This window comes from Crocodylus porosus, unplaced genomic scaffold, assembly GCF_001723895.1.
Source record: "Crocodylus porosus isolate Cpor-Errol unplaced genomic scaffold, CroPor_comp1, whole genome shotgun sequence".
NCBI lineage: Eukaryota > Metazoa > Chordata > Crocodylia > Crocodylidae > Crocodylus > Crocodylus porosus.
In genome coordinates, this window is record NW_017728936.1 from 3454658 (window position 1) to 3467046 (window position 12389).

Here is a 12389-nt window from a genome sequence, read left to right on the forward strand (position 1 = left end):
GGCGTCGTTTTCCCACCCGTCCCGGGGCCCCGTCCCGCGGCCAGCAGTGGGGCGGCGTGGGGATCCCGCGGCACTCCCGTCTGCCCCGGAGTAAATTGCGCCGCGCTCCGAGCACGGCTCCCGCGCTGCCCTTTCACCCCCGCGCTCTCCGGGCTCCTCTTATTAAGGAGGAAAATGTTTCAATATGTTGGGAGCCGGGGTGAAGGGAGACCCGGGATGGAGGGGAAGGAAATGTCCCAAATAGTTTTGGTGTCTCCCCCCAACGGGGCCGAGTCGGGTGCTGCTGGCGGTCGCTCCTGTCCTCCCCCCGCCCCCAGCAGCACAAAGCACACATTTTCCTTCCGGATTTTGTTGTTTCCCCCCTTGCAAACGTGAGCAGAAATAAATAACGAAGATGTGAAGGCGTTGGTGCGGGGCGCTTTAAATGGTCGAGCCGAAAACAAGTAGGTTGCTCCCCGTGCGTGTGTACAGCCCCGGGACACTGGCGCGATTCCTCCGGATCGGGCTCGGGGGGAAAGGGGGTAACAAGGTAGGATCCCCCCCCCAAAATGCCCAAGCTGAGGAACGATGATTTGAAAACGGATATTTGAAACTTCCTTTCCTTAAAAAAGGGGGCTGAAAGTAGCACTTGAGCTCCACTCAGCGTCTCTTTTTGGCTTCACTCCTCAACAATATACGTGCATGGATTTCAAGAAGGTTGTGGGTTTGTTTGGTTTTTTTTTTTTTTTTTTTTTTTAATTCCTCAAAGTTGCAAGCAGCACAAGGGAGGGTCTTGGGGTGGCTGTGACAGGCGAGGATGTCACATTACAATGATTAATTAGCGGGAGCAGCTGAAATATTGATAAGGGGAAAACGGAAATCAAATTAAAATTAGAGGGGATAGACGAGAGGGAAAGAAAAGCACACACTGGAGCTGAGAGCATTACAGAAGCCCCCTGAGGATATGCCTGGTTGATGCAGACTGTCTGGATGGGCTGGGGAACTTTAACTCCAGCGCTGCTTTGGATCTAGCCAGCTTAATCTCTCCTTTGCCAAACTGCAGCAGCGGGATTATCATACAGAACTGGTGGGGATTTTATTTTTGGTCTCACCCTGGATCTTTACAAACTGCTCTTCCACTGGTTGAGGGGAAAGGGTATAAAAGGTGAGTTCTTTTTACCAAACAATAATGGCAATAACCCAGCGGGGTAAAAGAAACCCAGGTTAGAGATCCCCCTTTATACTCCAAGTGGTGCTGGCAGGGTAAAGTTCTCGAGGAATAACCCACAGCTGAATCCCAAGATCCAGATGCATTTTTTTTTTTTAATTTGGATTAAATAATTATGCAAGGAGGTGCGAATTTAGAGGCGGGGGGGATTAGGAGGGAGTGTGAATTGGAGGCAGGGACATTTTGTACGGGGAGTCTCTGACCCCAGACCATTTACAAGTCGAGGAAGAGCCCTTGTCTCTCATCGCAGGGGCTTTTCCCCCTGTTGCAAGTTCAGAAGCCAAGAAGCTGGAATGTGTTTGGGGGAAGGACAGAGGGGGAAAATTGTGCTTATCAGAAACACATTGCGGAGTCTCTGATCAGTGGCCCTTTCATGCCAGCTGGCCTCGTAATAAATGCTTTAAAAATCAGTAACAAAAAAAAACCCAAAAAAACCAAACCAAAACCCAGGGCGTTCCGTGCAGATAAAGAACATTTTATTTGCCTTTTTTTTGATCAACAGCTGTTTGGGAGCACGGGCTGTGCGGGCACAGAGGTGCTGTCCGGTGTGGACGGGGGAATGGGAGAGGGGATGAATAGCTCGTTCCTGGGAGGTTAATCAGGCTGGGGGGGCAATTAGAGGGGCTGGAATAGCAGCCAAGCACGTCGGGGAAGGGTTGCACTTGAGCTGGGAGACATCACTTCTGCACCGCTGCTTTATTCACAGAGCAGGGACAACCCCAGGGCTGGGGATGAGCCCTTCCCTGCGTGCATGCAATAAACTGGAGAGTTATAATCCTCCAGCCTTTTCTTACAGCCTTCCCGGAGGGATGCATTTCTTGCACAACTCCTTGTGCCCCTGTATAGCGCACACTGGTGCTTGTGGGCAGAGGTCTGGCTCAGATGCATTTTCTACCCGACAATGGGAATGTGAGTTATGCAACAATTCATGTCGGAGGTAACAAAAAAAAAGAAAAAAAGAGAGACTTTGTCGGATAAAGGTGGAGTGATAAGAGTTGGCTTATCGTTTTTAGCAATTTTTAAGGGGCATAAGGGCCTCTGGGGTAAGTGGATGGGTAGTTTGCTGGCTGGGTATTTTAATGTGATTGCAAATGTCATGGGAACACCTACGGTTTGCTGCTGCTGCTGTTGCTTTTTAATTGCAAACTTCTCCATCCGTTATATTTTACCATCTTTTAATTGCTACAGTCTAAATCGCTCCCGTGATGACTTTAGGAAAGCCCTGGGCATGGTGAAATCAGGATGTAACAAACCGTGACAGATAACCTGTCTTGGCACAGGCTTCACATAGCCCGGCTCTCCTGCTATGTAAGGGCACTGTCCCTCCCAATGGACAACCTGTGGGGCTGCGGGGGTTTTTTTTCCCCCCTCATTAAAAAGCATACTTCCGTTTGCTAGTTTAATTAATTGTTTAATTTTTTTTTGCGGGCAAGCTTCTTTAAATCAATACAGGCCGGCACAGTTACGACCCAGCCTGGTTTCAATGAGTCAAGAAGTACAACTGCATTTCATTTAACCAAGTGAAACCCCTTGGTACAAGTCAATAGGGTTAACTAGTCTCAACATGAAAACATGGGTATTTCTCCTGGCTTTTAATTGTTGGGTAAGAAATTCAGTTAATCAAATGTCAAACCTGCTTCCCTCCCCCTGCCAAAGTTGAAGAGGGCCCTTTTTCTGAAAACCCTAGTTAAACGGTACAAAGTAAACCCTGGATATTACTTTCCCAATATCCTTTCCTTGGAAAAGTAATTGCAACACCCAGATTGAATCTATTTCATCATATTATTTGATTTTTTTATGACTAGTTCTAATTTTTTCAAAACAGAGTTATTGTGTATTTCCTGGTATTTATTTTTACTTTTTTAAATTTCAGGTCAAATTTAGGACCTTTTAATCCATCTATTAAGCAAATAAGGATGTTTCAGACAGTACCAGACACTTCGTCTTACGTCAAGGTAAGACATGACAGCATCTTTAAACAGGTAATGTCAAAAATTACAATCCTCCAAAATTCAAAATAATTTATATGAGTTTCAGAGTTTGATCCAATTCCCATTTATTTAATGGAAAGCTTCCCATTGACTTCAGTGGGGGGCTGGGTTAGATCCAAAATGGTCATACCTGTCCTTAGGCAGATCACCAGAGCTTGAAAAATGAATCATCAGGGAGAACAAAATATTATGATGGTCTCCTCTTTTATATCATAACCGGAATTACAATGGTACTTGTTTAGCTAGATCATATCATAACCAACATTATAGTGGGAGTGTCCTGATTTTATATTATAGCAGTGGTTTGCTTGATTGAAACCAGTATGATAGTGGTAGCATACTACCAATATTATACCATAGTGGTTTCCTAAATTGGTTTCCAATTTTCTGCTTTTCTTGATGCCATTTAATCTTGAACCAAAACTAAACTTCATTGTAATATCCCTGTACTTTTCTGCTGTGAAAACCACCAAGCTCATTGTACAAAAATGTTTGTGTGGGTACGTAAAGTACTCTTCTTGAGAGTCCAAAATTAGTTTAATGAAAAAAACAAAACTGAAAGAACTAAACTGAATTGTCTCTCTCAAGTTTTGAGTAAGTGGATTGCTGGCCCAGGTAGTGGTATAGGATATTGGAACTTATGTCAAATTGTTCCTCATGGTTTTCCTCAAACATTCCTTCCATGCAATTTCACCAGCAAACAGACTAATTAATCCAAATGGTTGTGGCTAATGCCAAAAACTGTGATTACCTGCCCTCCAAATATTTGATTGTGTGTCTTATTTGTGGCTCTTTGATTGTATTTTTGGGGTCATTTCTGTCTGTCTCTCTCTCTACCCGCTCCAAAGCAAATGCCAAAGAAAGGTTGGCAGAATCTTGTCCCTTTATAGCTCAGTTGAGCACTGTATTATATTTGACATCATATAGTTTTTTTCCACAACAGTTCCCAAGAATGTAAATAAACCAAGCCTGGGACATCTGGGTTACACGTTTAGGCAAACCCTGCATGCCACAGCACTTAGAGAAAATCTAAAACACAAGACTCTTCTCTTCCAGGCTGAAGGGACACAGGAGGGTGTTAACTAGAGCTGGGTGAATAATTTGTAATAAATGATTTATTACATGAATATTGCTTCTTTTTCCCTCTGTCAGTCACCAATGAGCAGACTGCAGTTTTCATGCAGATAGTACATTATTTGAAATGATTCACTGAATAATTCCTGCATATAATACTCAAACTGTAGCTTGTGCAAACGGTTGGGAGTATTGGGCATGCTTTGTGGTATGACAGATAAGTCATGTAGTATTGTTTCTGTTCTCCGAATGGATAAGCGAGCGCAACTTTTAGGGCCAGTTTTCTTGAGCAAATACTTTGAATTGGAAATGTTCTCATGGTAGGAGAATATTCTTCAAAACCCATGTAAAACCCAGTGTTTCTGTGAACATTCCTGGCGACAATGTTGTTCCTTAAATTCAGTGGCCTTTGGACCAAATCCTAAAATCATAGAAACTTAATGGAAAATGACTTCAAAAGGGATGCAAATATCATCAAAGCAAACTTTTGAAAACTCAAAGAAAGACTGGAAATTTGTCTGTAGTGTATGTCTGGCTTTAGCATTAACTTAGTCTTCAGAGCTTCCTCCTGTAAGCAGAAGGTAATCTTGCACATGTTTTGATCACAACTAAAAGGTGAAGCCACTTCAGCATCCCATGGTAAGTCTGCTGCTTACAAATCCAGCTGCAACTTAAGTCAATGGCAAAATTCCTTCCAAATTCAACAAAATCAGGAGTTTGGCCCAAGTCATTAATGTGCACACACGGATGGACTGGACCAACACATAACTAACTGCATGAGATCAACTTTCTGTTCAGGTAAGGTCCCAGTTTTCACAAAGACCTTCCAGGCTGGACCTTCCTCATTGCTTTAGTAGTACAGAGATAGGTGGCTTGGATGCTTCTTGACTCACAGTCATTTATGACATCTCTTAATTACCAAGCTGCCGTTATTTTCTTGTCTGGTATTTTCCTGTAACATACTCACCAAGGTCAGCAGGGAAAAATTGTTTCCGTATCTAAAAAAATCAACAGGGATTTGACTGAAGAAAGGAATTGATCCAAAGCTCCTTTTTCAAAAGGGTTAAGATCAAGCAAATAGCCACTAATGATGCAAATACTTAATCACACGCTTAATTTTATTTACATCAGTAGCTCCATTGAAAGTTAATGGAGTGGCACAAATGAAGGCTATACAAAAGCAGGATTAGGGTTTAACTATTCAATACAGAGGATGAAATCCTAGCTCCTCTAAAGTCAATGTCAGAACTCTCTCTGATATCAGTGGAGCCAGGATTTCACCATTAAAACAATCACCATAGATGACTTTCACTGGTAGGAGAAGTGTTACTGTTTGGTGGCTAGTGCACTGCACTGGGGCTCAGGAGACCAGTTCTGCCACTGGTCTCCTGAATGCCCTTGAGCATGTTATTTCATATTGGTATATCTCAGTTTCCTCTTGTAATACAGGGATAATGATACTGACCTTTGTAAAGTAATTGGAGATCCTTTGATAAAAGTGTTTCTAAGAGCTAGGTATTATTACCAGGTAGTGACTTGCCTACTCTTGATGGCTACCCAGTAGTTTCAGCACGTGTCTAGGAAGCAGGAGGTTCTGGAAAGTCTTTTAACAATTTCTGCATCACATTTCATATCTCTGAAAGTAGAGAGAAGAGTTGGTGGCAGAACTAGTTGGGAAGCCTTTTTTTTTTTTAAAAAAAAGGTCAAATTCTCATTGCCTTTTTTACACTTTAGTCATGGGACTACTTGCACATAGAAGAAAAGTGGGTATGGGTCCAACATTTTATGGAGGCTTTTTACTACACATACCAGATATATAAGCATTACGTTAAAATTTCATCACTTAACTCATAAAGATAAATGTTTCAGTGTCACAGCTGGAGCTCACTGGCATAGTGAGGGGGGCTCCTGGCAGGATGTTCTTTGGAAGGGCTGCCTGGCTTCCATGAATCTGCTGCTCCCACCCCTTGGTCTGAAGCAACTTAAATAGCATGAGCTTCAGGTCACAGTGCAATTCTCATTTTTAACTCCAGGCATTTGAAAATGGAAGGGCGCAGATTGGAAGGGGGGAACGGTTGGAAGAGGGGTAGGCTGGAGTTTTTATATCGCCTGATTTACTGAGGGTAAGTTACACTGAATCACACTGGTAAATTTAGGAGATTTCTGTGCAGTATTCCAAATTTATATCAAGAGTTTCTAGTGTATATCAGTATGTGTCCTTTCAAGTATTTGCACACATCTGAATAGAGAAATATATATCCATAGTATGGTTATAAACCTCTAAGTAAGCTCGGGGGGGGGGGCGGCTTTTTATTCACCTATGCACAATCTTTTTTTTTTACAGGATAAGGTGGCAGGCAAGCATAATTATTAGTAATAAAGTTATAAGCTAATTATAGGTTCTGAATGTTTTCTTCATTTTAGTCAAATGAATATATATGTATCCTTTTATGCCATTGTGATGCTTCTTGATCAGAATATTATCAGAGTTGCTAATCTCAACTAAACAAAGTATTCGGAGAATTAAACATGTATTGCAATTAGCAAATTAAATTTTAAAAAGGGCATTGGAATCTTAGTTGTATGGATAAGGAAAGTGTTAAGGATGTCAGCAAAGCAACATGTGCTCTGGATACTACATGTTACCATTACCATTGTACATAGTCTCCCCTGGACTGTTAGCAGTATTCATTTTCCTACCACACTGTCAGTGCTGGGTTTACATGTTCATCAAGGCAATGCCTGAATAGCTTTTAGATGCCAGATTCATTAGTATTTCTCCTTTTCTTTTGCAACAGAAAAAAAAAATCCAGCCACAGTTACCCTCTCCATCATCTTCCCACTTAAACAAAAAAGCCACTGCTTTTGCTTTCAGCCACAGAGCTTTGAACATTGAGGTTTACTTTCCTCCTCTGAAAGAGAGAGCTTAACATTGGTTGTGCCATGCAGGATAGCACATAACATAGCCATTGCTCCCCACAAATGACTGAGATCACTGAAGGAGTGAAGGACAGGGACATGATGTTGTCAGAAGTTCCAGTAACAGATGTCAGCTACAGGAGATGAATACAGGAATCACTGGGTGAAAAAACCCTATGGCTTATATTATGCAGGAGGTCAGACAGGTTGAGTGAGTATATAACCCAGCTTGGCTTTAATACCAGCAAACAACTGTGTTGGGGGAGATGGTTAGAATAAGTTCCTTCTTCTCATCTTCCACTTCTTGATGACACAACCTTCCGTGTAGTTTCAAGACTGATGCATCTTCTCTCAAAGTCTCCTTCCAACTTTTCTTAGGAGTTTGTTTTTTCATACGGGTGGTAAGACTTGTCTGGAGAATTACTGTCCTGCTCTTTTTCTGATATAATTGCAAAAAGTACCATGCACAAGATTAAAATAGTGGACTTAGCACTCATTTCAGGTTTCTCTAAGTGAATCTCCTGGGTTAGCCTTGGTTTGTCTTCTGATATTTGAACTGTCTGTGGTAGCACTGCTGAGTCCTAACTGGGCACAGAAAATGCTAGTGTGTCATCCACCACTGCGCCAAGCTAGGAATAGCATCAGTACAAGCACATGGTAATCTCAGACCATTCCAGCCTGTCTGACCCCCAAAGAAGCAGCCAGACTAATGAACTGGAACCTATAGCAACCAAATTCATTTTCAAGCAAAGACAGCCCTGGCAGTTCTTGCAGAGCACTTTCAGCCCAGCCCCTAGTTATTCACCCACTCTATACTCTGTGGCCACATTTATGAAATATGCACAGAGCAAATATGCATATTCCACTTCAGATGCTTGTGCAAAAAAACTAGGCTCCTTGACAGATTTTAACCAAGCCTGAAAATGGACCTTGCTCCAATCTAAATGAGATGGGGAGGAGGGAACCATCGTTTAAGTGCAGAAGTTCTTGCTTTATGGCTCTATGAAAATCCATTTTTTTAATGTTTGTGGTGCTATACAAAGAAGCATATTCATGAAGGCAAAATAGTCTGGGTGGATGGAAACAATATTTGGTTTGTTCTTGGTTTCCCTCTTCCTGGAAGGTTTACAGAAGCCTAAAGAGAGATTTTTTTTTTTAATGGCCAAAACACTGACATTTTCACTGGAGAGGAAAATATTAAAACTATTGACAAACACTGACACTGACACTGACATGTTATCATATCCTGCTCAACGCTAGGAGCCAAAGGCTATCCTTGGGACAGCGTAAAAACGTGTTTTAAAATGTTTGCAAAAGGGACGGTGCTAAGAAGTTCATGCAAAATGAGTCTGTGGAGGGAAAACACTGCAGTCAGTGCATTCGTTATAAAAATGTGTATTGAGGTGGCCCAACAATGGAATATTTCATACAGGTGTGCAGTGAGACGTGAATGCTGAAAATGTATTTCTGGGGAGCACACAGGAACTGTGGCGCACTAAAGTTTGAATGCAGACCTTTATCCTCAGAGAAATGGAAAAAAGTTCATGGACTGAAGGCTCAGTCATCCCAGCATTATTCCTGTTCAGTCTGTTAGTGCTTTGGCCATTTCTGTACTGTGTTTTAAAACTACAGGCTTCCAGCAAAAGTTATCAATCCCCACCCCCAGCCAAGCCCAGGAAGACAGGAACAGGTATCCTCTAGGAGACTTGGGGATTGCAAGAGATTTGCAGGCAAGGAGATATTTGAACTTGGCTGAAAAAAAATTCTAGACGTGCATGAGCATGGGAGCTGGAAATGAACTCTGATGTCATCCACATGCTTAGTGCTGATTAATATTAGTAAATACCAAATCTTTCTGTTTTACAATCATTTCTTGAGGCAGAAATGTTGCCAAGTGTTATATTTTAGTATGTCTCTGATTTAATGCGTTATGACAACTTAGAGCTTAAGGATTTAATTCTTGTTTGCACCTACCTTTTATTACAGAACATTTAGATTTTCCCCCCTTTTCCCAATTTATGTGCATCTTGCTTTTTATTTTATCCCTACAAAATGCAAGTGTGTGGGAAAGAACTCTCATTGTTGCTTTCATGATTTACCTTAATGGTATCATTTGAATTTAAGCAGGGGGGGTGGAAGAAACATTGTTTATCCTGGAAGTGTAGCATGTTGAGGCTTTTTTAAAATAAACCAGGCTTTAGGGCACAAGGGACAAGCTTTTACATTCAAAGACTCCTGCTTTTCCAGACACCAGAATTCAAGTAACCAAACCCCCCTCTGTAAGTCACTAACTCTACTGACCTTCTAAAAGCTCCATTCTTCCTGAACGTATAGAAAAAACACCTTTTTCCCTCCCCCCAAATATGCAAGCTCCTATGTATTTTGTATTCCAACCCCCCTCTACACTCTCCCACCACTATGTTAAAAAAAAAAAATGTAGATGCTAAGGGGGAAAAATGCTTTAAATCTTTCCTTCAAATCTCCAAATATATGAAGTCTGAGGAACAAATTCAAAGCAGGCACGGGCGCCTGAAGAGAAGTTAGAGAGAAATATTCTGTTCCATTCAAGCGCATCAAGGGTCTAGCTGAAGTCTTGTTTGGCTAAGGTCAGACGAGACTGGGTTCTCCAATAAAAATAAATCTCAAATTAATTATGGCCTCAAGCGAGGGGCCAGACGTTTGGAGCTGGTGCACTGCAGTCTGTTTTTTTGGCCTTCAGTATTTTTGTTTTTTTGTGCTTGGCTTTTCAATAATTGGGGGGAGGAGGGGGGCTGGAGGAGGGAGGGGAGGGTTGGTTTATTGGGACATGGGACTCAAATAAAACTAGCCAAGACAGCTTCACTACCTCTCTGCACGACTGGGCTGTAGCTTGAAAGCTACCTGTATCTTCTCCACAGACCTTAGATTTCATTTGAGTATTTATTAGCATTACATAACTTTTTAGGAACTTGCACTATCAAAGATTTCTCTCTCCAGACCCAGACATAGGGAGCAGGGGAACGGATCCTGCAGTCCCCTGCCTTGCTGCAAAGCTGGAAGGGCTCCAGCTAGCCAGGTTTGATCATTGCAGCTGCGAGCCGAGCTTGGGTGCCTTGCTTTGAGTCCTGCCTTGGGAGCATGCCCTAGGTTTGGGTTTCATGCTTTGCACATTTTAAAAGACGTTGTCTTTTCTTTGCTCTGCAGTGGAGGGAGTGCACCTCGGAGCCCAGTTTCAGTTTCCAAACTCCCAGTGAGGTTAGTGGGAGCTTGTTCCCTTATGAGAACTGCAGCCCATCAATCCCTGGCTTTTGCAGATGCAGCTTTAGGCGGAAGATCTGTTTTAACATAAAAAATAGCAAAAGAGGAACTTGTAACATAGTGATTGGGAAACGGGCCACTTTCTAGCTAGAGAGCCAAGGGAAAGGGTGGGGGGTGTTAATTGGTTTGTTACTCTCTTTAGTTACTTAATTTGATACAAAATAATGAACTGAATATATCATGTGCCAGAACATAGGGTGATGCTGTCTGGTGGCGATGGGCACCGGGATTAAAGCGACACCCTACCCTAAAGAGGGGTGAAACCTGCAGCTGAGGCCCCAGTAACGGACTCATCTTTGCAGAACAAATCGGTATTTTTAAAGCTGTGACCATAATCATGTACCAAAGACACAAAACATACACATTTGCGGATGTATCCCTATGCTAAGGGCTGGCATTGAACTCCAGCCTTAACCCACTTCGTGCCGGATGGTTTCAGCTACGTCCTAGGGAGCAAGTCTATGCTGAGGGCTCCTCCCTGATTTCAACGGGGTTACACTCCTCTGGTCCGTGCTAGTCAACTGAAGAGTAAAGGGCAGGAAAAAGAAGAGGCTGCGATCAATATTGAACTCATTAAACCCTCTGGAGCAGAGCTGAGCTTCATTCACAAGTGTATTTTGAGCGAGAGATGAGAGGGAGATGAGCAACTGGTTTCTACCAGCCTGTCTCAATGCAAACATTTGAAATCTTCTGTCAGGGTGAAAACTCTTGTAGCTGCCAACATCAAATAATTTTTCCAGATGTCTGGTAGTAACCACATTAAACAAATCATAATTCTTTCACTATATATACATATGCATCAAAAAGTCGAGCGTCGGATTAAAAGTTGCACACATTTATCAGAGCCGTGCGTAAGCATTTCATTGGGAAATGCATTACTCTTAGCAGCGGACCCCTGAGCTTGTGGAGGCTGTTACAACCTTTGCTGTCTGAGGTTGCTCTCTCCTCGTCCCTCTTCTATTAAACAGTTAAGCTGAAGTCCTGAGCAATCACCTGGGATGATTCAGAGCTTGGCAAGCGAAGCATATGGATATTCCAGCCTGTTTCCAAAGTTTGCCATACCTTCAGGTTTTGGGGGTTTTTTAGCAAAAGGAATGACGGAAAACTGCAGTTGTTGGATTATTATGGGGGGGAGGTTCATACCTTGTTCAGCCCCTCTGCTATAATGCTGCAAGTTCACTTCTTCCCTTGTCTCCTGGGGCTGCACGCAACGCTTTGGACCCGACACGGGGGTAGGGGGGAAGAGGAGCACTGTTTCTACACGATAGATGCAATATGTAACGTGCTTAATTTCGAGGGTGAAGTTTAAAGTAATCGCTTCGGGGTCATAGTTCACTTCTTTTTTTTTTTTTCCGCAATGCAACGCAAAAGCAACTCGGAGGTGTGCGGGGCTGGTTGCTAACATCCTTGCGCTCGTGAAGGATCACAAGCGGGTTTTGCGAAGACAGCGCCGAGGCCATTTGCAGCTCGGTTTTAATGCACGGGGGGCGTTTTAGCGGGTTTTGTTTTCGCTCCAGTTTATGGAGCCGTCCGCTCCCTCCCTCCATCAAAAGAGAGCAGTGGCTAATGCAGCTTGGTCTTTCCTAAGTGTTGGGGGTCCTCCGTGGTGTGCTCCCACCGCTGCTTGTGCTTGGAGGCTGGTCTGGAAAGGAAACCATGCGGGGCTTTTCCCATCCTTCCCTTGCTAGTGCCTGCGATGTGGCAGTGGAGTGGGGCGGAGTGGAAGGAGGCGGCGGAGGGACAAGGACAGCAAGGGGTTAACCATGATTTCTTTTAATTGAGCTCCAGTTCTTGTGGCCCTAGGCATAGGGGGACCTGACCCCGCTAGCAGTATCCAGATGTGGTGCTCTCAGGGGGCTCCGCTGCAGCCCCCTGGATCGCGAAGCAGACAGGCGAGGGGG

General features: G+C 43.2%; 1 protein-coding gene across 4 annotated transcripts in view; it reads left to right on the forward strand.

Annotated features, from left to right (window-relative positions):
• Positions 1-744: 744 nt before the first annotated feature.
• Positions 745-12389, forward strand: part of FLI1 (Fli-1 proto-oncogene, ETS transcription factor) — a 112288-nt gene continuing 100643 nt past the window's right edge. Inside the window, exons 1-2 of one of the 4 annotated variants that reach the window (XM_019546980.1) lie at positions 745-1144; positions 3081-3189. In XM_019546980.1, the coding sequence (XP_019402525.1) occupies positions 3124-3189 (66 nt within the window). In that variant the 5' untranslated portion in view covers positions 745-1144; positions 3081-3123. Of the gene's footprint in view, positions 1145-2123; positions 2145-3080; positions 3190-12389 lie in introns of those variants that run through there. The other 3 variants (XM_019546979.1, XM_019546977.1, XM_019546978.1) reach the window with 3 other exon arrangements.